The 24,448-nt window shown below is 37.5% G+C and overlaps 2 protein-coding genes across 7 annotated transcripts in view; one reads left to right on the top strand and one right to left on the bottom strand.

Moving 5' to 3' along the window:
- The window catches only part of BLNK (B cell linker), an 85,787-nt gene that overhangs the window by 4,353 nt on the left and 56,986 nt on the right, over nucleotides 1-24,448 (top strand). For both annotated transcript variants that reach the window (XM_041716904.2, XM_012574603.5), the window contains exons 2-3: nucleotides 669-731; nucleotides 24,281-24,327. In XM_041716904.2, the coding sequence (XP_041572838.2) occupies nucleotides 669-731; nucleotides 24,281-24,327 (110 nt within the window). The remainder of the gene's footprint in view (nucleotides 1-668; nucleotides 732-24,280; nucleotides 24,328-24,448) is intronic.
- DNTT (DNA nucleotidylexotransferase) overlaps nucleotides 1-24,448 on the bottom strand; it is a 146,502-nt gene that overhangs the window by 106,393 nt on the left and 15,661 nt on the right. For 2 of the 5 annotated variants that reach the window (XM_072931135.1, XM_072931137.1), the window contains exon 1: nucleotides 21,439-23,929. The gene's annotated coding sequence lies outside the window, so the exon portion shown is untranslated. Of the gene's footprint in view, nucleotides 1-21,438; nucleotides 23,936-24,448 lie in introns of those variants that run through there. The other 3 variants (XM_072931136.1, XM_072931138.1, XM_030276146.4) reach the window with 3 other exon arrangements.

Genomic DNA, 24,448 nt, shown 5'->3' with positions numbered 1-24,448 from the left:
ATTAATAACAATTGTTCAGCAAGTCAGAGGCTTTGAGGGAAATTTCAGGCACACCATAACTACTGGCTCCATACTAGTCAATATCAACTTTGTTAAAAAACACAATCACCACAACCAAGTTACAGAAAAAAAAATCCTGTTTCTGAACCTGAATTCTTTCCAGCAATGCCCATCATCATGGTTAAGTGCAAAACACAGCCCAAATATCCGGTGCTGAAGTCAAGCATAGCAAACAGAGGTTGGTAAACAGCCATGTGGGATGATGACATGACTACTGCTCAACTTTTGCCTCAGGTTATCTTTTAACCTGTTTCTAATTCTGGCTTCTTATCCCACAGCAATCCACAATATTTCTGTTGGGCTCCTTGCTCCACTTATATGACATTTGCTGCTTCAAAATTTTTTCTTGTCTACTCTGTTCACAATCTCATTAGCCCTTATCCCCTGTAATCTTTCTTCCTAGGAAAGAGGTAATACTGTGTCTTATCTCTAATGTGAAAGTCACTGCCTGAGCATTACAGTTACTCAATATTCTCTTTCTAATTATACTTGTCAAGTAGTACAACAATTTCCACAACCCTGAGTATTTGAGCACGAAAATATTAATTAGTTTATTTACAAATGTCAAGTTTCACGCTATTGTAATAATCTCTTTTTTGTCACCTCAGTTTGGAATGCCTGAAGCTGCTGTGGTTGTAGAAAAACTGTGCATGACTGGATCTCATTTCTTGGTAAGCAAATATTCCATAAGAGCTCTCACTCAGGTGTATTTCAGCTTGAGCATTGTACTCCTTACAGTGCCAGGAAATAACATGAAATGTTTCCTTCTTTAGACACACTTCATCAATTGCTTTGATTTTGCATTTTAGTGGGTTGATTTCCACCTCTGACTCAAGGAATCCCCCTACACAAAAGAAACCCCAGCCAGCCTTCCCCAGCTCCAGAGAAAGGGCAGATGTAATCCAGCCATCAGCACCCAGGTGTGGCAGGGAACAGCTCATGAAATATGAGGGTGTTGTGGGGTTTTTTAACAATATAGATATTTTAAACCCATAATTTATGTAAAAGTTTTTTATAAAATTTGCATGATTAAGAACATTTACCGGCACAGAATTGTACATAAATTTTATAGTAAAAGTTTAGAGAAACAATGTCTGAAAAATCTGATCATGTCCTTTCCTGACCTCTGTAAAATTTTTTGTATGAGCGTGTTTGATTGATTGCAACTAATTAGGAGAGAAGACTAAAGTAACTCCTTGAACTGCAGGAATTCCTCTACCAATAATACCACTTGTGTAGCTACTGAAGTAAAAGTTCCTTAAAATCTATTTTAAAGGTAAAATTACTGTTATGGTGCATTTATGCACTGCAGAGATAATGTGTTTGCTTGGCAATTCATTGCTGAACAGAGCTGTTTCCTGGGTGCATCACGAGTTATACCTGCTGTTTATGCTAACAAGAGCTTCAGTGCTGCAACGTGATTCATGAGACTGCAGGTGCACCATGGCCACAGTGTCAAACTGGGTTTTACCAGCAGTTCACACCAATGTAGTAGGGCTAACAAAGCTGTCAAGTACACACTGGCTCCTGTCCCATTCATCCATTACAAACTGGATCACTAAAGGTGCTGCAGTCTCCATCACTGGGTGAGAGGCAGTGAAGTTAAAGCTAAGGGTGGATGTGACAGCTTCCTCTGGCTCTGCAAATAAAGCTGTAGAGCAGCAGTGGACTGAGAAGTAACTTCAGATGTTAGTGGTAACCTATTCAAAACACAAGTGAAAAAAGCAAGGAGAACAATGGATAACCTTTGGTGACAATCTACGATAGAAAAATAGTATGACTAAAAACGAAAGCATTTGCTAGTATGTTCTCCAAACTATGTAGTATCTTCCAAACACCTTTAAAGATTATTTTGCACTGCAGAAAACATGGCATTATACACATGACACAATAAGCAACATACATTTCTTATGTCATTATAGAAAAATTGAGACAGGTCTCACACACTGGTAGAAACTTTCCTACAAATGTTATATATTAATTGAATTGTTCAGTAGCCTTGTCAACACAATAAATCTGCATGCTTGAAAAAGAAGTAATTATGATAATAATTTTTAAAAATTTAAAATACCTATATTTTGCTATCATTAATAACCTTATTTGAGTAATTGTAAGATGCTGTTCTCCAGTGTACAAGCTAACACATATATCAACTTAAAAGTAATTAAATCAACAGCCAAGTTTTTTATTCCAAGCTCCTAGCTCAATATATTAGAAATCTGTAGTATGCCAAAAATTAAATATTCCTTAACTGCTACAAGGTGTGTTTTAGAAAGCACAGCCTCAGTAGAGCTACCTTAGCAGTATGAAGTGGAACAAACATATGTTGGACACTTCCACTCAGAAAATCTGAGTTTCTTTCTACATGGCATATAGCATGATTCCATAACTGTATCTACTGTTGTGTGTAGAGATGTTCAGAATTCAAAAATCCCCAAAATCCTGAAGTTGTTATTAGCCTGTCTTTTGCAAGAACCTGAGGGTTTGCACTTCAGTTTCTTCTTCAGTCATAAGATGAATATGATTTCCTTCTACTTCTGTCTGCAAAGTCTAAACAGAAGATCAATATCACCTTTAGACATTGAGCTTAGAATCACTAGAGAAAAGCTAGCCAGCTATCACTACACAGCAATGAACCAAAAAAAACTAATCCTAAAACCCTTAAAACACTTGAACAAGCCTATGACACCTACTAAATAGAAGTGCCAGCTTTACCTTTGTATAATAATGTTTTTGAAGCAAATACAAGTTTGCTGCTGTGTGTGCATAGAGACCCTGTGCACACATGTAGATCTCACAGTACATGTGCAGTGTTCCTGTGTTTCTAGCAAAAGTTACATAATTATTTAGATATAGATCTGGTTTTGCTATGAGATCTGTTAGGAATCACTTGAAAAGTAAAAATTCCTTCTGGCCTGGCAGATGAAGAAGGAAGCAACACTATGGTATCTAACATGAGAATACAGTGAGCCTTCCTCCACTGCACATTCAGAGAGGCCCAAGTCACTGTTTTACCTTTGCATCAGCTGAAAAATTGTCTTCCACCCCAGCTGCAGAAGACACATCAGAGTGCCTCTGAAGGCAGGGAGGGCACTCCAAGGGGAGGCACCCAACCCCTACCCCATCCCAGCCTTCATAATTCCCAAACAAGCCCTTCTTCTCACAGTGTGACTCCTCCAGCCTGCCCCAAAGCCCTGCTATGGCACTGACCCTTAAGCACATGCAGTACAGGTGTTTTGTGCCACTGAGATATGCCAAAATCCAGAGGTAGTGCCAGCCCACTTCTAGGCAGCACTGGAGGGAAGCTTTCCTGGAAAGAAAGATTTGCAGCCAGCACACTGTACTTTTATCAAATATACAAACACCAACCCAACCAGAGGTGTGCCTTTATTTCCTGGTTTTCCAGTGAGGACATTCATCTTTTTAATTTTTCCAAAGAGGAATGTTGTCAAATGTTGGGAAAATGCTGCAGAAGGTAATTATCCTAAAGTCTGCCACTAAACTAACATGAAACTGCTTTAGGGAGCCATCGTGCACAAAATCCTTAATGTCAAATGCAAACAACATTTTATTTGAAAGTGAATCAAACATTTATCAATAGTAAGGTCTTTTTGAAGTTTAAAGTATTCAGAGTCATGCAGGCATTATAGCCACAAAATCTGTAATAAGTTGGCCACAACACCTTAAATCAATTTGACTGCCTTCAGAATAGAAATAATCAACATTTATATGGTCATTTCTTTGAATATTTCTTGCCTTTGAGTGGCTAAAAAACAATCATTTTTATGGTAATGTCATATTCTGTTTCATAAACATACTGAGCATCCAAGTGAACTTTTATAAGAAACTAAATTACATGCATTTCATAAAAATTTAGAAGTAACAGCTCTTCTTTTACACTTCTGTAGAATCTAAAAACACAAAAGGTTAGTATATTACATCTGAAGTGTACCATGCAGTTTCATTTTTCATCAATAGTACCATACTTGTGATAGTTACTCAATATGCAGGTCACATCTGAGTGATGCTAATCTAGTCCTAATGTGCAAATCAGCATTAAGCCACAGCTGCATTGCACAGAGCATATTATATTCTCTCTTGCTTTTTAATGTCTGAACTAGCTACACTGTACTCCTGGCTTTTCAGTTCCCTCTAAGTATAGGTTGTTTGTTTGATGTTTTTTTTTAAATTCTGTTTCGAATTCCCAGTGACAGATTCAAAAAAGATATAAAAACAGTGAAGTTTTATTTGAACTTCAGAACTGAAAACAGGAGACTTTCTTATTAGATTTGTATATAGAAATTTACTAAAAGAAATCTAAACACAGCAAAAATGGTCAGGCATTGATTTGAAACCACTTTCATGTATTTTTCCTCTCTCTTGCTCTTTCAAAATGTGTTTTGAATTGCATGGCTGGAATAGGAATGCCCTGGAGAAAACCAGAGCCATGTTATTCACAAATACTCTACTGGGGATTTTTGAATAATATTTTAAAAATGGAACTGGTGTCTTCCTCTGGGAGATTCCTGACTCCCTGCCAGTGCAAAACACTGCCAGAGCTTGTCAAGGTTCAACTCACCAAGCCTGTCCTTTGACATCCATTTCTGTCAGCATTGCTACCAAGAAAAAGCAGCTCTTGTCCAGAGAAAGCAAACCTTGTCTCACTTGGGTGCTCCCTCCCACCCCTGCAATGCAGAAGTGGCAGACAGGAAAGGACAGGAACCACATCTGCTTTCAATAGTGACCACAGCAACCAAACACACCACACCTAGAGCTCCTCTGTTGCTATTTGAAATAGCAGCACCTTCCCCAGTTTCAGCTGAAAGAGTATTTCCCAATGATGGGAGAGACATTTTCACAGCATGGGATATGGGAATAGGCGGAAGGACATTAAAATTTGTTTAGGTGGCTTGGATATCTGCTTGGAAAAAAGATAACCAGCATCAGGTTCTGTTCAGATTGATCTGACGTCCACCCCTGTATACTTAGTTTTACAAATAGAATTCAAGCCATGAATGCCTTGATTTTCCAGACAGAAGGAAAAATTCTTTTCTACGTCCTATATAAACAAAAGAAATTAAAGATTTACTAAGTACATTCTTATGAGCTAATTCTTCTGGGAAAGAGTCAAAAGAGACTTGCAGAGTTTTTCCTGGGTGTCAAACAAGCACAGAAAGCTTAGGTAAGGTCAGATAAGCATGATCCCAGTTGCAGGTACTGTTGAATCCCACCTGTGGGCTGGCTGTTGACACCTTAATGCCCCAAGTGCATATACAGGGTTTAATAATATACTGTATATCTCAAAAAGCCATAAAATATTACACAAAATTTTAATATTAATGTTTTGGCATACCCAATTGTTTTGGAAGTAGAAGTGATAGAAGCATTGTTTGTCCTGCCTTTGGCAAGCACACAAGGTTACTATGGCAAAAAAGGGATTGCTCACCACAGAAAACTGATGTTATAAAAATACACATCTTCAGCTACAAAACTAAATTAGGCCATGTAACTGCATTAACTTAGTTGCATTTTTACACAATTTTTGTTCCTCTGATGTTGCTTTTTCCTATTTATCTACCATTTGCCACCTTCCCCTTTGCATTTCGCAGTGACTGAGCCCCTCTTCACCTGCTCCCCTTTAAACCTCCTTGCTTTCAGTGCCTTCCAGCAGCACCCAGTGCTTTGTTTCTGCTCCTCTTTTAGCCAGGCCCTCCTTCCCTTTGTGCCTTAATTAGTTTCTATTGGTCATGAATTGAACTTTCTCCTACTGACATTCCTCATGGATTTACACTCCTTCAGGCTTGCCTCCTTTCCATTCTTCACAGATGTAAAGGTTTCCTCTCAGAGGCAGCAGAAGTGGCTTAGATATCGAAAGTATTTTTTTCAGAAAGACCTTAATTTTCAGGTATTTCTACAGGCTGTGCTCACTTTCTCAATGAAGAGGGGATAGTAGTAGGAGGTGGGCATCTTAAGAGCTGGGTCTCTTTTGTACAAAGAGAAGTGATCTTAGCACCTATCCCTTTAGCAAGTACTTCACAGACTTGGAAAACACAGTTAAAATAAAGCTGTTTAAAATGAAAGTTTTCAGGGCAAGAAGAAACTGAAAACAGTTCCTTCTCCAGGGAGACAGATGCAAAGAATTAAAAGAGAAGGCAGAAAATGTAACAAAGAGTAGAGCAGCGCAAGCTTTGCCCCCAGCAGTTCTTGCAGGGATGCAGTGGGGTGCTGAGCAAAGGGCCAGGTAAGAGCAGCTCCCTGGGTCCCCTGAACATCAGCAGCTGCCAAGTCCAGGAGGCTTTAGTTCTGTTTCGTGCTGTTTCTAACCAAATAGGAAACTGTATCTGAAAGCAGAATCAGTTACTCAGAGTCATTTCAAGAAGAAGAAAATTGTAAGAACATGTCTTAGAAAGGAGACAAATGTTGTTTAACTTACCACATAACTAGAAGCAAAGAGCCACCTTAAAGAGGCATGGGCTAAAAAAAGATATTTTACAGCTAAGCACCTCTGCTGCTTATCAATCATTTTCAATCAGGTCATAAGGTACCAGGGTACTACACATTCATGCATCATCAAAGCATAAGGCAATTGCAAAGTAAAAGCAAAATTTGCATATTTATGCTTATTTTCAAAAAAAGGCAAAAGAAATATGAAGCTGGATTACTGAACACAGATATAATTTCTGAAATCTAGGGCACTGTGAAGATACACATCATTCTTGGCACGCAAGAACACAAGTGATTTTAGCTATCAAGTTATTAGTTAAACATATATGAATATTAGCAAATAAAACACTCAAAATAAATTATTAGACTGAGATCATTATCACTGAAGTCCCATGATAGTTAGCTTAGAAACTGAATTTTATCCAATAATTTTGAATTATTTACCTGCCAAGTATTTTCAAATATTTCAAAAGCAACTTAATAAAACTCTCTAATATCATAACCTAGCAATGGAATCCTGCAGTAAAAAATCCTGAGCCCATGCAAAAGTATTTATTGCAGGAGTGGCCCCTTTTTTTTAACTGTGACAGAAGACTATTTCTATTCATATTCCAAATGCTGCTGCCAGAAATTATTTGAACATTTTTGTTTGTTTGTGTTATGCAGCAGTTGCAAAGGATGCAAAGTGCTTGTCTACCTTTCCAGTCTTTAAGCTTCAGCACACAATATTCAATTGAATTCTAAATGTCATTATAGTCATAATTACATTAAATATGGATTAAAGGAATATCTTTTGACACAGAATTCTTTGTTCTCAAAGTTTGCTGATAATTTTAAATGTTAAGTTTTGTGTACCTTTCAAGTTCAGGGAACATGAAAAAATGTGAGAAGTTGTGGATATTGAAACGCTGTGTCATAGTTTCTAACATGGACTTAGTAAGCCCTTCACGGAAAAACAGGAAAACTCCACAGAGCCTTGGGCTTTGTAATTTTTAGTTTCCTCCTGTTTCTGTTTTGTTCAAGTATCCTAGTTATAAAAGTGCACCTCTTCTTTTGAGAATTTGTGACTAGAAAGATCTTCATTTTTTTTGCTTTTGTATTTGTTCCTTCATGAAAGATCAGGAGATTTTACAATGCATATAAGTTGCTTCACAATACCAACATCCAAAATCATTAGTAAAGTTTAAAAATCAAGCCAGAAACTACTGGCTATAATCACTACCCCATTGTTAAATACCAGCTGCTAACCATTTCAGAAATCTTCTAGTGCCTAATCAGAATTTAGTCTTTCTGCTTTCCCATTAGCTGTTTCAAATACAAAGCTAAAGAATTCCTCATTCTCCATTCTTTAGTTCATCCTTTCATCCTGAAATGGGTGGGTGAAGAGGGGCACTGTGGTGCTCTTAACCTGAGAGGTATTTCCAAAGGCTTCTGGGAAAATACACTTTTCTGCAGTAAAGACTAAAGCCAGCTGAATGTTAGCAATTCTCATGAGAAAGCATGAGCAAAGATTGATGTTGTAGAGGAATTTTTTCCAAGAAAGGGCCAACTCTTAGGACTCTGTAGATTTGGAAATGTGAACACATGTACAATTCTATGGAAAACAAGAAAACCCTGTGAGAATCAGACAATATAGCAGGGAGAAAGGACACCTTGGGAATAGGCTGGAGAGAGTCTGAAGTTTTAAGTTGTCTGTTTCTACTGAGTTCAGAAAGGGAGAAATTCAACAGCCTTCTAAGTAAAAACAGGATTGCATTAAGTACAGCTGACTTTAGTCTAAGTTTCTATTGCAAAATGGGGGAACTTGGAAAGGCCTTGTATATCAACATTTTATTTGAGGCACTGGGTGATGTTAGTGCCAAAATGAGATAAATTTCCAAGGAGATACATTTCAAGCTTCTATTCTTAATTGAAGAACTAACTGGAGTTCTAAGTGCAGAAATGAAAGATGGCTAGAAATTATTAAAAAAAAAAAAAAAAAAAGGCAGAGAAAGGAATATCCTTCTGTTTAAACCTGTCTGGATACTGCAACTACAAAGCTACTTATTGTAAAGTGACATGAATGAAAGCAAAGCAAGTGCATTGTTACTCCCACAGGATATACACAAGGCTCTTTTGTGAGGATGATTATGCTAGAATAGCTCTGCTGGTAGATTTTAATTTAGACACCCTTGTAACCTCAGATTTAAATATAACCCAGATAACCTGAGCACTTTTTGCTAATGCTGACTGAGCTATTATGGTTGTAATAAAGTGCTTAAGGCACCTAAAATGAAAGTTCATGAAGTCTGCAGTGCAAAGCTATAGAAACTAGAAGCATTGAGGAAGTTTCCAAGAGTCAGGGAGTTTCCCTTAGTAAAATGAAGCCATCCTGGGTTTTTTGCAGGATGACATGTGCTCTGAATAAGCATGATGCTAAGGGGAAGGGGGAAAAGAGCAAACACAACAGGAACACCAAGCCTATAGATTGCTACTAATGTAGTGACTTCAGAATTTCAATGTAATATTGTCTTTAAAATGATCAGCAGGTCTTGCACAACCTGTCAGTTTTCAGCATACTGTTAAGAGCAAAAGCTTCCAGGCATTCCTAGAATGGCTCAAAAGCTACTATTAAATATTTGTCAATCTTTCCATATCTAAAAACTCATGGAATTTGCCCACATTAAAAAATAAAAACAAAACAAATGCAATTGCAGAGATCTTTCATGAGTTTTCCCAGTGCCAATTTTGTGCATAAGCTCAGACCTTACCATTAGGAAATCCGGTTTGGAGTTTGGGTTGGACTGCTGGGAAACCACATCACACACTGGTGCTCAGGAAGAGGCATGTTGGAAAGAATTTAGAATTCCCAGAGGTCCTACAAAACCCGTGTTTAGAAGAATAAGAATTTCAATTATTTAGTGTATTTTAGGCCTCTAGAATACCAAAGAGTAAATTCTATTCAAAATTCACATTAGTGTGTCAAATGCAGAAACACAGATTCTATTTTTAGGGTATTTGATTTTCTCTAGGCACTCTTACCTGCAGCATTTGACTTCACATTAATAAGCAGATGGGCACAAAATTCCTACAAAAGGATATTTTAAATTGTTTATTCATATTCTTTCAACCATCTAGAGAAGATTTTTATTTTGTTTCTTTGCTTTTCTATTTATTTCTTCCAATGTTCCTATGTAGCTGGGCTTTTTCCCTTAACAGTTAAACTGTTTTGTCCCCTGCTACTTGAATGCAATTTACACTTTTAAAAGATGTTATTATCTGCATCCATTGCAACAGAGCTCTTGAAAAGCATAAGACAGAGAATTATCAAAACCTTACAAATGCCATGGGGTTGAATTCTCATGGTATGACCCTGACAGAGTAAAAAACTTGATTTTCTATCAAACTTACTTAAACATCCCATTAGACATCTAGAACATCTAATCAACATAGTATGAGTAGGCAGAGTACTTAACCATCTGAATGTAGGGTGAGATACAAATGAATTGAACAAGTGATACAATTTTTTGGTTAAAAAATACAGACATTAGACTACAAACATATGTTATCTATTTATAGCAGATGACCTATTTTACTCACTCAGAACTACTCAAGGCAAATGCTGACATTTGCCCTTAACCCCTGCTTTCCTGTGAAGGGGAAAATGCAACACTTCATTTGTGTTTTAGATTGTCTGGGTCCTGTAGTATATAAAAAGCAGATTAGAGAAATGTCTGTATGCACTAGCATTACACTGTAAGTGAAAGAGGCTCTTCACTGGAACAAACAAACAAACCAACCTCAAAACCTCACTATTTTACCTGAATGTTTTTGATTCAGGTGGAATCAGAGTATCTGAAATGCATCTGTACAAACACAGAACCGAATTTTGAAGAAGCAGTACAAAAAAAAAGAAAAATAAAATCTGTAATAGTATCATCCCCAAAGCCTGGGGTTTATTTGGTCATATATACACTTTCCAAACAGAAAGTCCCCTACTGACAAAATCTCAGTGGTTTTTAGAACTGTACCATGCATTATTTATGGTGTTATCGTTTCTTCCTTTTCCCTGTCCAATTAAGTATTCTTGAACTTTACAGTGTAAAGCTACATTTTCTGTTGGGTCTTGAAGGACTTTTGTGACTGTGCTCATGAATAAATTCAAAAATATATAAAACTGAGGAACTCAACAATTAGGTCATAGGAGGTTTTTTATGTTTTTCTGGTTTTTATCACAACACAAACTACCACATTCTTTCCAAATGTGATAAACATACATTTAGTCAGCACAGATAAAACTGGTATCATTTCATATTGGCAGACAATAGCTGAATTTCCACAACATTAACATGAAGTATGGTTGCAACATCAAGAGTTTCTTGGATATGATTTTGCCTTTGTTGAGCTTCAGCTTGAAGTAACCTCAACTCGTGAATATTAATCAGCTAAAGACAAACAGAGCCACTTTTGTCATGTTAAACAGTACCCAGGTTCACTGACACTCTGCAAAAGCCTTGTTATCAGTCAGGTCAACTCTTCCAACATCCAGCTCCTGATCCTGTGCACCTCACACACTTCTGAAAGAGCTGCAGACTCCCTCTCTCACACATGGATAATAGTGGGAAGCCGTAGTCATTTTACAAACATATCGGAGTGGGAGATTCCAGGGTCTCTTACTTGCCAGGTAATACAAAAGAAGGGAAAATATAATTTGTTTTTCCTTATTTAAGTGTTTTAGAAAACATCTGGTCTTACCATGCAAGTATATTATTTGACTGGCTAATTACAGTCACATGTAAAAAGCAGTAGAAAGTACTAAGTAAATAAAATTTACTTTTATCACTCAATGTTCTATTTTTCTGGACTAAAATACAACACTTCTATTTAGGTTTATGCAGGAGGTACACACCACTATAGGTTATTCCTTTAATTTATATGGACAATTTTCTTAATTTATTTTGTTTTCTAAGTCTGCATGTCTGAAGTTTAAAATCTGTGCTTCCTTCCCCTCCAAGAAAAATAAGTTAATGAAAAATACAGATTTAGCAACAACACCCATCCATTTCATCACCATATTACATTATTAGAGAGTTTTTTTTTTTTCATTTTTTACACTTTTATTGCACCAGAAATAGCTACAAGTAGTTGGAACTTATAATTGAACTAATGTAGTCATGGCTAGCAGTTTTTGTGGAAAGCCATGCTAAAAATGGTACTTAGAGTATTTCTTGAACTATGAAGAAACTTAAGTAATCAAAACTGCCCACTTTTATCCAAAAAAGTTATTATATTTTGTTCATGGTCAATTAAAAAAGAACTGGATTCACATTGATATTGAACTCATTACAAACCTTTAAATACAGTGGGGGATTAGCTTCTAATAAACAAACAATTTGCCAGCAATTGATAATTGACATATCAAAATTCAAATATTCTCTCATTTTGTTTTTTTCCTGTTTTACAAATATATATGCCCAATTGTAAGGATGGCTGTTATGTAAAATGAACATCCATTATTGCCTCTCGACTTTCACAAATCATCAAATCATTTAGAGAGCAGCATGAGTGTTCAGTGTTTGTACAATTCCTAGTTTGCTTCTGCATATAAACAACACTACATGATAGTTACTCTGCACTATAAAAATTTTTAAAACTTTGATTAAAGCGTTTAAATGTAAAAAATGGAAATAGTCACTCTAAGCTAAATTTCAGTATTAGTTGATGGTTTGAGAGTGTGAAAGGAAGAGACAAAATTAACCAACAGTGACTTTTTCCTAAAAAGAAAGTACTCCCACACACAAGGAAACTGGGGTTAGGAAAGTTATTTGAAGTTAACATGTTGGTCACACTCATCCCAGCATAAATATCACTGGCTTCCAGATACCGTTATAAGGACAGGCTAATATTAGAACTGTTCAAAAGTATGTGTATTGTTTTCCTGGAACAAGCTTATTTTTGAAGCCATGTGAATCTTCAGAAATTACTAGGATGTGAAAGTACATTTGCATGCACAGTTTTGACCTCTTCTCTTGCTCTTTGCCTGTTAATGTATTTCAGCTGGTTTGTCTTTTAACATTCCAAAACTTCCATTAGCTTTTACAGCACAACTTTTCTCAAAGAAAACATGCTGCTTTTCCTTTCTCCCCACACTCTGAACTGTGCACAAACTTGGTAACAGATTTAAAGACATACTGCTCCAAAATGGTGCAAAGACAGCATCCTGAAATTCAAGTGTTGTTTCATGAACTGCCAGGAAAGGAAAGAGTGTCTGTATGTCAGTGGAAATTTGGAATTTCTTGTAAGCATTTAATCTTGGCTGTCAACAGCATGTTGGGTCATTGACTTATAAAGCTTTGAAGCAAAAATATTTATTTGTAGACACTTTAAATATATATTCTGGTATTTATTTCATTTCAAGAGCCATGCTTGCTAACTACTGCTAATTTAAATTTCAAAAATCTGTAGAAAAAGTTCTTTCTAAAGGAGATTCATGTATATTTATATATAGTGGAAGAGTAATTTCAATGACATTTGGCATCATTTTTATAACCCGCTCTAATTGCCTTGCTCTCAATTAACTTGGGTCACTTCAAGAATGGGCCAAAAAGAAGTGTACTCCACATGCATTCCTGAACAGTATCTAATGCTATAAAATCAGTGCTGAGTATCCTAGGAGCAAGACTATAAAACCTGAATACTTTGAAGGTTTGAGAACTTTAGATGTAGACAGGCTTCATTGGCTACCATGAAGTATCCAAGAGAAAAAGATCGATATTTACATTTATGAAGATTCATCATGCTGAAAGGGAAGCAAAAGATTCACATGCTGGGTACCCCAGAACTTTGATTAAATATGTAGATCCAGCATGAAATCCAAATAAATAAGTGTTTGTGTGTAAAGACTAAGCAGCAACACAGAAGTATAAAAACCACAAATACTGTATCACTAACATACTGCTAGTCTGTAGAGCAATATAAATATGTGCAGGAACAGCAAAACTTTCATCTAGTATGTTGAGTCCTGTATCCAAAATTAGTTCTCCTTTTTCCTATTGAAATCATCTAACAGTCTAACATCTATTAGATAGATGTAAGTCACTTGACAAACAGGTCATTGTACTGTTAAATTTCCGTGCAAAAACAAAGGAAGTGAAAAACTTTCAAAGCAACTTTTCCTTTGCTTCTTTCTTACTGACACTAACTGTTCAGGTCTTGACAGCTAAAGTAAAAGGAAATCAAACCTCTCAAATTAAGTTACTCTCTACCTTGATAGCTATCCCCACAACATCCATCATCCAGAAGCATCATTAGCAGCAGACATGTTGCACTGACAGAAGACACTATTGCTTGCATTAAACCAGAAAATACTTTAATTAAACCATTTAAACACACTAACAAATTTACTGGCATCCCAGAAAGACAGGGTATTGGGGTATGGGGGAGAGAATGCTCTATCTAAAGGCTGTCTTCAAATTTCCAAACTGAGAAAAATAAAGCAGATGTTTAAATCCAAATACCTTTAAACACTTTGTAGCTGAGTGCTTATGGAAAAAGTTTGCAAAGCTCTTTGTGTCACTGGTATGCATGGAGTAATACTGTACTAGCCTTTGGCTTTGCTCCTTCAAGATGTGGATCATAAAATCTGGGGCTGTCCTGGCTATAAACCACTAAGCAGCACCCTGCTCTCTATCACAGGCCAGGAGAGAGGTGACTACTCTGTGCTATACCTGTCCTCCTCCCCACCTTGGAAGGCCTCATCCAGACTCATTGCTATGATTCAACACATATTTTGTTCATATTTTGAATGAAGATATTTACAGATAGAAGCACATGTAGTTGTTTCTCTCCAGGGGCAGAAATAATTTCTCCTGTTTGAGCCAGGACCACATATTGCATGCACTGTTGGAGACAGTCTTTTCAACACATAACGGTTGTGAAGGCTGAGTTCTTGCAGCAACTTAGACCTGGCATGAGTGCTTCACAGTAACAGGTCTTAACTGTGTTCAGTCTTGATACCTCTTCTGCTTACCTAAATTATCACTATTTGTGGTATTTTGTCCTACTTGCAATGACTGCCAGCCAGCACCTTAAAGTCTACCTTTTCAAAGTTCTTTCAGCCATTGAAATGCAGCAGTCATGATCTTGCTGTTGGAGTGATTACCCACTACTAATAATATTGCTTGCTGTAGCTGAGGTAATGTGAATCAAGAAAATCAAGTTCTCATTTTCATGCCTACAGATATAAATACATTACATACTCGTGACTATGTGAATTAAAGAATATCTATACAGGATAGCTGTAACCATTGAGATTATTGAAATCTAAGCAGTGGAACTCAAGCACTACCTCAAAAACCTAAATCAGTATCAAAGGAGGTACAGCAAATCTATTCCACTATCTAGGGAGTACTTTCAAAGTCAAGTAGTTCAGCACATTTCTGTGTGGGCATTTGAAATTCTTTCTTTAATGTAGATTCTCAAGGAGCTTATGAGGTGGTTTATTTCCAAAGAGAAGACAGCCAGCCATCAAAGTGTTTTGGGTAGACAGTCATGTACTAAGCCACATTTGGTTTCCTGATTCAGTAAGAGTATTTATTCTTGTAATTAAGATTTGTTACTTCTAGTTGCCTTGATGAAATGTAATGTGCTTATAATTACGCAGATGTTCTTTCTTAATCTTTCAAGAGTATATAGGTTTTGCTTTTAAGAATGCTGTTATATCTTAACTGTTGCTGACAGTTTCTGCCATAGTATTTGCTCAGAGAGGTAGGATGATTCTCCTATTCCTTCTCTACAGCTTTTTTGGTCTCAGCTGTCTCCCAGCACTTCTTGTTGTCTAGATGCAGGAAAGCAGAAGGCAGCTGATTCTGCAGGCAGTGTCAGCAGGGTGCACATCTGCACAGTTCCCAGGCCCCAGGTCAGCAGAGGAGAGCAGAAGGTCCAATGTCACCCAATATTTGGGATTCTCCAAGATTGATCCCACTGCTCCTGGGTGGCTCCCAACAGCCTGACACACCTGGGGAGCACAGTACTTCTTATTTGGCTTGCATAGCAGCAGTTAAACTAAGATTATGACTCAACTTTCCCCAAGAAAGAGTCCTTGCCAGTCTGAGCTACCAGTGACTTGAGAATTGATTCCTGACAGGCTATTTCCTGTTGTCATTTTCAGTGACTCTCATGAGAGCAGGATGGAAACAGCACCCAGAAAACTGACTTTTGTATTTCAATGCAATGCACGGAGCATCTTGCACCGACTCAGCCTCAGATTTTGTGTACAGACATTACTCTTCCTACTAACTCAATATTCAAATACCGAAAACACCACCACCACAACCACTTTAGTTCTTGCCTCCTTCCATTCCCTCAGTAAGCAAATTAGATGAACTAAAGGGACTTTTTCATACCTGCAGAGATGTCTGCTCACTTAAGGAAGGTCCGAATAGCAAAAAGGAAAGATGAACTAGAAAGAAACTGCATAATCACACAGCCAAGAGACAGTCTTTGTTTTCACAGCATAAGCCAAACACAGAAGGGCACCACTTGACTCAAATCACATGCATGCAGGTATTGGAAGAGCACTTGGGGAGTTGGAAGCAGCAGCTGGCCTCAAACCTGGTTCAGCCCTGACAAAGACAAGGTTATTAACAGAAGCCACAGTGTCAATTCTGCTGTGTGTCACCATTAAAGTGGGTCAGCAGCTTCTCACCTTGGGCTGAGTCCTGAGGAAAAGTCAGCTCTTAAAGCATCAGGTCTGCTTCTAGCAGGACTCCCCATACTAAGGACTTTCCTGCAGCATGTCCTGTTCTCAGGTGGCAGGCATTTTGACTACAGACTAGAAATATTTTCCAGGCCTTAATTCTCAGATGTGGACAAAAATCGAACTTTTGACACTTTAATATTTTCCTTTGCTCTGATCCAGAAGGAATAGTTGCAAACTTCCCACAAAAGTAAAAATAAAGTGCTTTGGAACCACTAAGTCAGTAATGTTTACATGTCTCATTTGGGTCTTTTACCTTATATTAAAAAATATGGAAATTAATTGATTCAACTTTACCATTTTTTAAAGAGTCTTAATCATCAATGAAGTAAAAGAAACCCTGAAAAATAACTTGTTTTAATTGATGAAGCATTTTTAGACATAAATGGTTCTACTGGAAGAATTTCAGCTGGCCCTTTTGAATTCTCTTTTTCATAAAAAGAAATCAGACTTCCTTATCTTGCAGCCTACATCAGCAGAGGCTCTGCTGCTCTTTTGCTGAGGCTACATTTCTGGTGGTCACAGTTACTTCTATATGTGGTAACTTCCTTCCTCTTTCAAACACTAAAACTTAATTTGCTTAAGCATATATTGGTGCATTGCTGCAAAGATTTGGGAAGTGGTTTTATTTCCTGCATTCCAGTAAATGTCCTTTCAATAAGGACACACAAATACAGACAGAACCTGGCCCACAGAACATTACACCATGAGGAAGATAGTATGATTTTTGAAAGAACCTTGGAAACCTCTCATCTTTCCATCAGGTCAGCCTAGACTAATGGGGACATCATGTTCTAGGAAAAACAACATGACCTTTCCCATTGTATGCACCATATAAACAGATTTATATTGCAAATCAAACCTTACTGTCTGTCTTAGAACAAGGCTATTTCTGCAGCCTTGCAGAAGAATGGTTTTCAAGAAGAAGACCATTCATTACACACGTGAGATTGAGCAAAACAGGTTCAAAAAGCCTTGGACAGTCAAGTCTGAGCAAACAGCTTACAGTATACAATAGGTTAGAAACCCTAGGTCATAAACATATAAACCATAGGTGAACCCAATCATAGCACATATAAGAACAGCTAGTTCAAGGTTTCACTGAGCTCTGAATGTGAAATGGTACTACTGCAATAGTACCAGAACAACAGTATCAGAACAATGCAAACCACAGAGGTTCACTGTACTACTATTGAAAGAAAATATCTTTCAACTGAGCAAAAAACAAGTTTCTACCATCTCAATAGCTGAAAATATGTGGTAGGTGAGGCAGTACAGAATCCTCAGAACCACACAGCTCAATGCATATTACACTTCACCAAGTAATTCCAAAAACCCCTTGGATTTAATTTGAAGTGTTAGAGCAGCAATACTACAGACAGTTCTCCATCAACATAATAAAGTAATTCCAGCTGCCCTAAAGAATGTAGAGTACTCTACTGTTCATTCCAGTAAGAGAAACATCTAGATCTCAAACTCCCATTACAAGTTGAATACAGCTTTTAGTAACACAATATTAGATTGGCAGTTTTTTAACTAAAAGCATGCCTGAGGACAAAATAACAGCAGCGTCCTATGAGGGATGACAAATCCACAGCAGACCAAGAAACCCAACCCCAGCAGTCCTATTTACAACAAGCATGTCCTGAATATATTCCCTTGCTGCCACCACTGCCAGCAACACAAATCCATTTGTACTATGCAAGGTTTTATATAAGCCAAACGCAGAGGCAGCTGCTCTGAAATCTTAGAGATATCATGTATATTAACAATTCTGGTGCTACTAGCATGCTTCACAAATTTGGAAGGGCATCAGTGTCCAAGAGGTAAGAAGAAGCCCCAGGGAGTGCAGACAAAGTCAGAGTGACATTGCTCATAGCAATTGGCCTCATGTCACTGCAACAGCTCCCACTCGGACCCAAAAGGTCAAAAGCTTATTAGAGCTGTTAAGCACCTGCAGTGGATTACCAGGTTCAGGACAAACAAGATTGCATCTCCCACCTCTGGCTGGCACAAGTGTTAACAACCAATCTTGTCCTTAGAGAGGAGCTCAGCAGCAAACAGGATTGCTGCTCAGCTCTGCTTTCCCACTAAAGCACCAGGCTCGCCTATCTGAAATGACAGCTGCTGTTTCTTATACCACTTCTATAACTGTGACTCAAGTCTCATTGCAGAATGTCAACATTGGTGTTCAACAAATATGATTCACCATGTTTTGAAAGTAACAGAAATGGAATGTAGAGGCAGCATATGATTCACCCCAGCCTTGAAACTGCACAACTGCACAAACACACATTGAATTAGAATTATGCTACCAACATTTTTTATCTCTGAAATATTTCCAACAGTTATTATGAAATAAGAAAACTGTAAAATAAACACTTACAACCAGAAATAGATCAATATCATTTGACAATTCTTGCCACAAACTGCTAACCCAGAAAAAATAATCTATGTTTTTTCCCCCATTTCTAATTACACATTCACTGAAGCACGTCCTTCTTCCTTCAGATTTGCCTTTGTCTTCACCCAGTCTTCTAATGCTGATCTCTTTAATTTTATTATCTGGAAGACAGATTTGAATTATGCTTTTATATTTTTCCATGTTCATTTTAAATTGCACCATTTGAATGTAGGTATGGTGCCCTAAGCCATGTTTTAAAAAACAATTTTTAAAATAATTGATACTTCATTTTTGCATATCTTTGCTTGTTATTAGTAATTTATATATTATGTATATAATGGCACTGGAGGCAAAGATAAATTAAAGTCCCAGTGGGGCAGGCATGCAGAGTTTTACCAAGAGATTTTTTTTCTTCAAAGACACTAAAACATAAGCGAGACGAAAGAGAAAAGAAAAATATTTTTAAGTGCCCTTTGAACAAAAATGTGAATCAGAAATTAATATATTAACCATGATTCAGCAAATGAAAATGGGAATTATTTAGGTACATGCCAATATGCTTTATCGATTCAGAACCCACATATCTTGCCTGAATTCATGTAAGACCTCAGTTTTGGCCATAAAATCCTGCTTCCTTTCCCAAAGGAGCTTACACTCATGAGTAATGCCACACCTGAGAAACACATCAATCTCTGAGGCTGGACTTCTGTTCATTCACAGGAGGTGTAAGATTGGTATCTGGCAGTTTCCAATTGACCCTGAAGTTCTGTAACTCTTAGCCTCACCTTTTTGTAACCCTCATGCCCCTTTCAACCTTTTCTCCTCTAATTAAACCGTTCATCACTTCTCTAACATGAGGCCACGCATACAAGAAAGATGACCCACAACCTGACATTATGTAAGTGAAGTATTACTAAAAGAAACAACATTTAGTTTGAAATGCTCTGTAACACGCAGCTACAGTACAGAGAACTGTAATTTTAATATGCAATACAGCTACAATCTGTTAATCTGCTCTGCCAACTGGTCTCACTGTAAAGCCAGTGTGCACACAAACTGCTATTGCTACCACTAGATGTCAGTTTTACACACTTAAAAATGGCCAATTGCCTTCAAAATAGTAATTCTCCATTCACAATAGAAACAGCTTTCTTTTCTTATTACAATTCTCATTCTTTCTGAACTGACCTTTAATTGGAAGTATCTCCCGTTTTATTTACCTTATCTCCACTTCTTCCCCAGCCCCTCAGGGCATGGCTCTCCTTTATTAAAGAAAAAAAAAAATCCATTATGCATTTATTCCATTATTTACTCAGTGTGAGACACTGGCAGTTTTTGCCAGATATCACTAACAAAATTTTCTATCTCAGGTTGTGTCTCTAGAGGCCAGCACTGAAATCTTACTTTTATTCCCCAGAAATATTTCTATATTCCATAAGGACATGTCTATTAAGAAATGCCATTACATTTTTTGACTAAGAAATTCCAAAGTAATTACAGATAGGCTGCCATGCCAGTTTATAAGGGATATCATTGATATGACTTATTACCATTTTATGACTTTTCAGATTTTTACTTATATTGACTTCCTAAATGCAGATAGTTTTTATTTATACTTCAAGTCTCTGTCTCTCAAGAGTCAAAAATTTAGCTGTACATTCCTCCTAATCTCCTAAAAGGGCTCTTTACAGGTGTTTTTCTTAAGAACAGTTTTCATTAGCTAGTCTTAGCGTAAACTTGGTCACATTGAATACAGAATTTCTGTATTATCCATTTACTTTATCACAAAATGGAATTGCTTTTTGTCAAGTAAATCTGTCTTTACCTCATCCCCCAAAGAAAAATCACTGAAGAAAATTGGGATGAAGTCAAATTCATTATACATTACTACAGTCAAATATACATATACTCCACAAAAAGCAACAAATCTCCAAAGCTGTCCATGCTCAGAACTGGCAAAGTTACAGAATGTAGCTCTGAATTTTTATAAAGTAATGACAAGACTGTCACCTTACATGAAGCTGTACTGCCCAGATATTGACACTTTGGATAGCAACACGCTACGTTTGTTTATCATAATGTCAAAGGAATCCCTCATCCTCACTCACATCAAAATCTGACATTTTCAAGCTCCTACTGATCCTTCACAGCTCTCCTGGTTGTTCAAGGTATTCTTTGCACCTGCAGCTATAACCATCTCATACATGTGTTTGCCTATCAGAAAAGGACGGAAAGCAAGGAAGGGGAAAAATGTACTTCAATGAACTTCAAAACAGAAGTTAACTCTATCAACAACCTTCTCCAAAGACATCCAAAACCTTTTTTTAGGCAGCAACTCCATTAAAACCATCCCTTTGCACAATCTCGGCAACCACAAAAGCGTGGCAAAAAACGTCTAAGGCAAACATGGAATCCAAAACACATCCAGTCCCATGGCTGCTGACAGCAATGTTTGTGACTTCCTTAGAGAAATGCCATGTCTGGGGCAGACAAGGATGTCATATATGCTACATATTGTGTTGCAATATTTTGCCCTATTCTCTTTGCCTTCTTTCCACACACTCACTATCCCTTATCCACCTACCAGCAATCCCCAGGACTGCAAAATGCCCTAAATCCCACCCAGCCATGGCACATGAGCCACCCGCACCCACACTGCTCCCTCCACAGAAGCAGAGCACTTCAGACATGCCAAACTGCTCAGACCATGGGTATGAGCCAGTCTAAAGCTCTCCAGATGAAAATTCACAAAACCCACTTGTGCACCCTCAGCTCCAGACTCTCCAGGTCATACCTGCTCTCTGCTTTTGATGCAAGGCATCTCCCTTGTCAGCACCCACGGTGGCAGGCAGCTACAGCAGGATGGGCTCAGGTCCAAGACATGCTCCTGCAAGTAAAGGAGCAAAGACACACCTCAAACATTTGCACTACTACAGCATTTCTCTCACTCCAGGATGCTATCTGCAGAACAAAGCTGGTCAGCTTGCTCTGCAAGCTAGGAATTTTGGTTACTCTGAGCTACTGAACTGAGTGAGTTAGTAAGAAAGTTGATGTCGGGTGAGTGAAACAGCCAATAGAAATGAGGAAATCAACAGCAGGCTAGAAGAGAACAGATTTTTCTATGTGCTTTCTAAATTGTGCTCTAATATAAAACTGTAAACATAAAAACCAAAACAAACATACAAACAATAAATCAAACACACACAAAAAACCAACCAACCAAACACACAAAAAAAACCCTTAAGAACAACCTGTCCCTTTATTTCTTCAGTATATATTTGGCAACTCAAATCCCTCCAGGAAAGAAGCTACTTTAACTTCTTCTTTATCACACGTACTCATTTGCAACTTATTCCATTCATGCCAATATGAATCACTAACAATGTATATCATAACCAACAGTAGAAGCAATGGTTAATTAAAATCTGGAAGCATTAGTCATCTTCCTACAGAAGTTACCATGTAATTTCAGAAGTGCTGAGTTTGCAAGATATTTTTCTACTCTTTCCTAGGACCAGAATTCTGCTGCTAAAGAGCAGCAGCAGCTCTTAGTTTTAATCAATTGTGCACTTTACTGAAGAAGGAAAAAAAGTAACTTTCAGCTGGACCCATAGAAAGCAATCATCTCAAAGCTCAGTGAGACATAGCTTGATCTCCTCATTGAAGATTGTCCTGGTGAGGAGAAATAGGTTAAAACTCTCAATAAAACTTTCCCCAATAAAGGGATCACTTAGATCCATAGCTTCCTTCTCTACCGAGCTCCACTGCAAGTTTAAAAAGCGCCTGATCTGACCGTACACAGCACTTGCCTGTGTGGAACAGCAGCTGTGCTTAGGCAGCACATTGCAGCAAACAGCATCCTGGAAGGATGCTCTGAAATCACCAAGCCATTACACCCCGGCAATCTTTATACGAATAAGTAAAGGGTTAAATACTCTATTTTGCAAAGAAAAGGGAGTGAACAAGAATCTAACCGTTGCAACAAAAAGCATAGCTGCCTCCTCCTCCTCTGTTTAAACAGTGCAAGAGGAGGGGAGGAAATGGCCCTGCTCCGGCTGGTCATTGATATGCAGAGGCAATTTGGTGAGTCACTACTACAGCTGATGAAGCCAAAGGAGCCCAGATGGGCCTGTATGGCAATCACACCATTCAATACAGTCTTAAATTTCCTCAGAAATTTGGTGATTTCTAGATCTGCTGGATCATCTGCTAATTACCATACCCACTGCATGTAGATATGCAGCTGCTTTTTGTTACAGTATAATTACAGGCTAAATATTAAATGTAGGGGCTTCTCTACTGTCTGAAATGGCATATTTTCACAACAACTATGCCAAAGAAATGCTGAGATTCACTGGGATTGAAATACAGACTGAGGAAATATGTTTTCTCTGAGAATGTGCATATCCTCCACTTTATTTTGTCTCATGCACTTATTAGTGTCTCCATTTGTATGCCTGATACAAACCCATCTATCATGCTGATGAGATGATGAGAAAAGGCAAAATAGTTTGGTTTGGGACTGATGGCTGGGATATTATTCAGAAAAAACAGATTTGGGGAAACATCAGTCATACCACAGTGAATTCAATATCACTGTGTTCACTGGACAGTATCTATTTCAGAGATTTCACATCCACTATAGATATACCTAGGAAATGTCAGGAAATACACAAATTACTTTGCTCTTCCCAACACAAAAATAGATGGAGGGTTGGAGTTACATCTACTAAATGGACATGTTTTCAGCCTGACATATTCTCTGCTGAATGCTATGCTGAAAAGGCATTTTAGCATTAGAAGGTTTCTGGACTGAAAACATGCAGTCCTACACTTGGTCTTAGTACAGTCCAGAGACTGTACTGGAAATTTTGAACTAAAGAAAAACCCATAGTTAAAAAGAAAAGGTTTTATTTAGACTAACTTAAAATTCTGACTTAGGAAGTTTGCCTGCAATCTGTGCACTAGCTTGAACATCAAAAGTACTGCATGAACTCCTTGTTCACATTGAGGTGAAAGGTATATAGAGATACACAAACTATTTAAATCATTTGGGGAAACACTTTCCAGTACCTGCATTAGCTTGTTCAGCATTAGAATGGGCACTTTATGTACCAAGGTACCACACTACAAATTATATTTATTTTTCATCACTAGCTTTTCATAGGTTGAGATGTCATGCAGATCTTTAGAACAAGAACAAAGCAAACATGAGGTTAATAATATCCCAGCCATTGTTAAAGTATCTTCCAGTCAGCCATTGTTACACTAATCTGCTGATTTGAGTGAAAAATTACAAAGAAATTCTGTAGTGAAGAGACCATGTTAAAAGGCTTGCTTATCACTTCTTGAATGATTCATTAACTAGAGTAATTTAATCTGCCACAAGCCTGGTAAAATTCCAGTTTAGCAATGTAATGTGTGCTACCAGCTTTCTAGAAATATTACAACAGGCTAATAACAAAAAGTTAAGCATTAACCAAGGTGAGACAAGCATGTAGCTACAAAACTAAAAACTGTTTTTTCAGGTCTTTCCTTCATTCACTTTTTAATATATCGTGTATTTCACTTCTTGAATTACTCTTGATTAAAATGAACTTCATTTAAACAACAAAGCCTGTTTTCTCTCTTTTCAGAATGCAACAGAATATGAGCTGAGCAGATTCAAAACAATGCACCAGCCGTAAGTGTCTCATTATTTTCCACTTCCCCATTGAATGACTAATACACTTCTACTCTGGCAGTTGCTCTGCTAATAAATCAGGAAAAATGAGAATTGAAACCTCCTGCTCACGTGAACTTTA

This window comes from Taeniopygia guttata, chromosome 6 (assembly GCF_048771995.1).
Source record: "Taeniopygia guttata chromosome 6, bTaeGut7.mat, whole genome shotgun sequence".
Classification (NCBI taxonomy): Eukaryota; Metazoa; Chordata; class Aves; order Passeriformes; family Estrildidae; genus Taeniopygia; species Taeniopygia guttata.
This window is presented reverse-complemented; position numbering and strand designations above follow the sequence as displayed.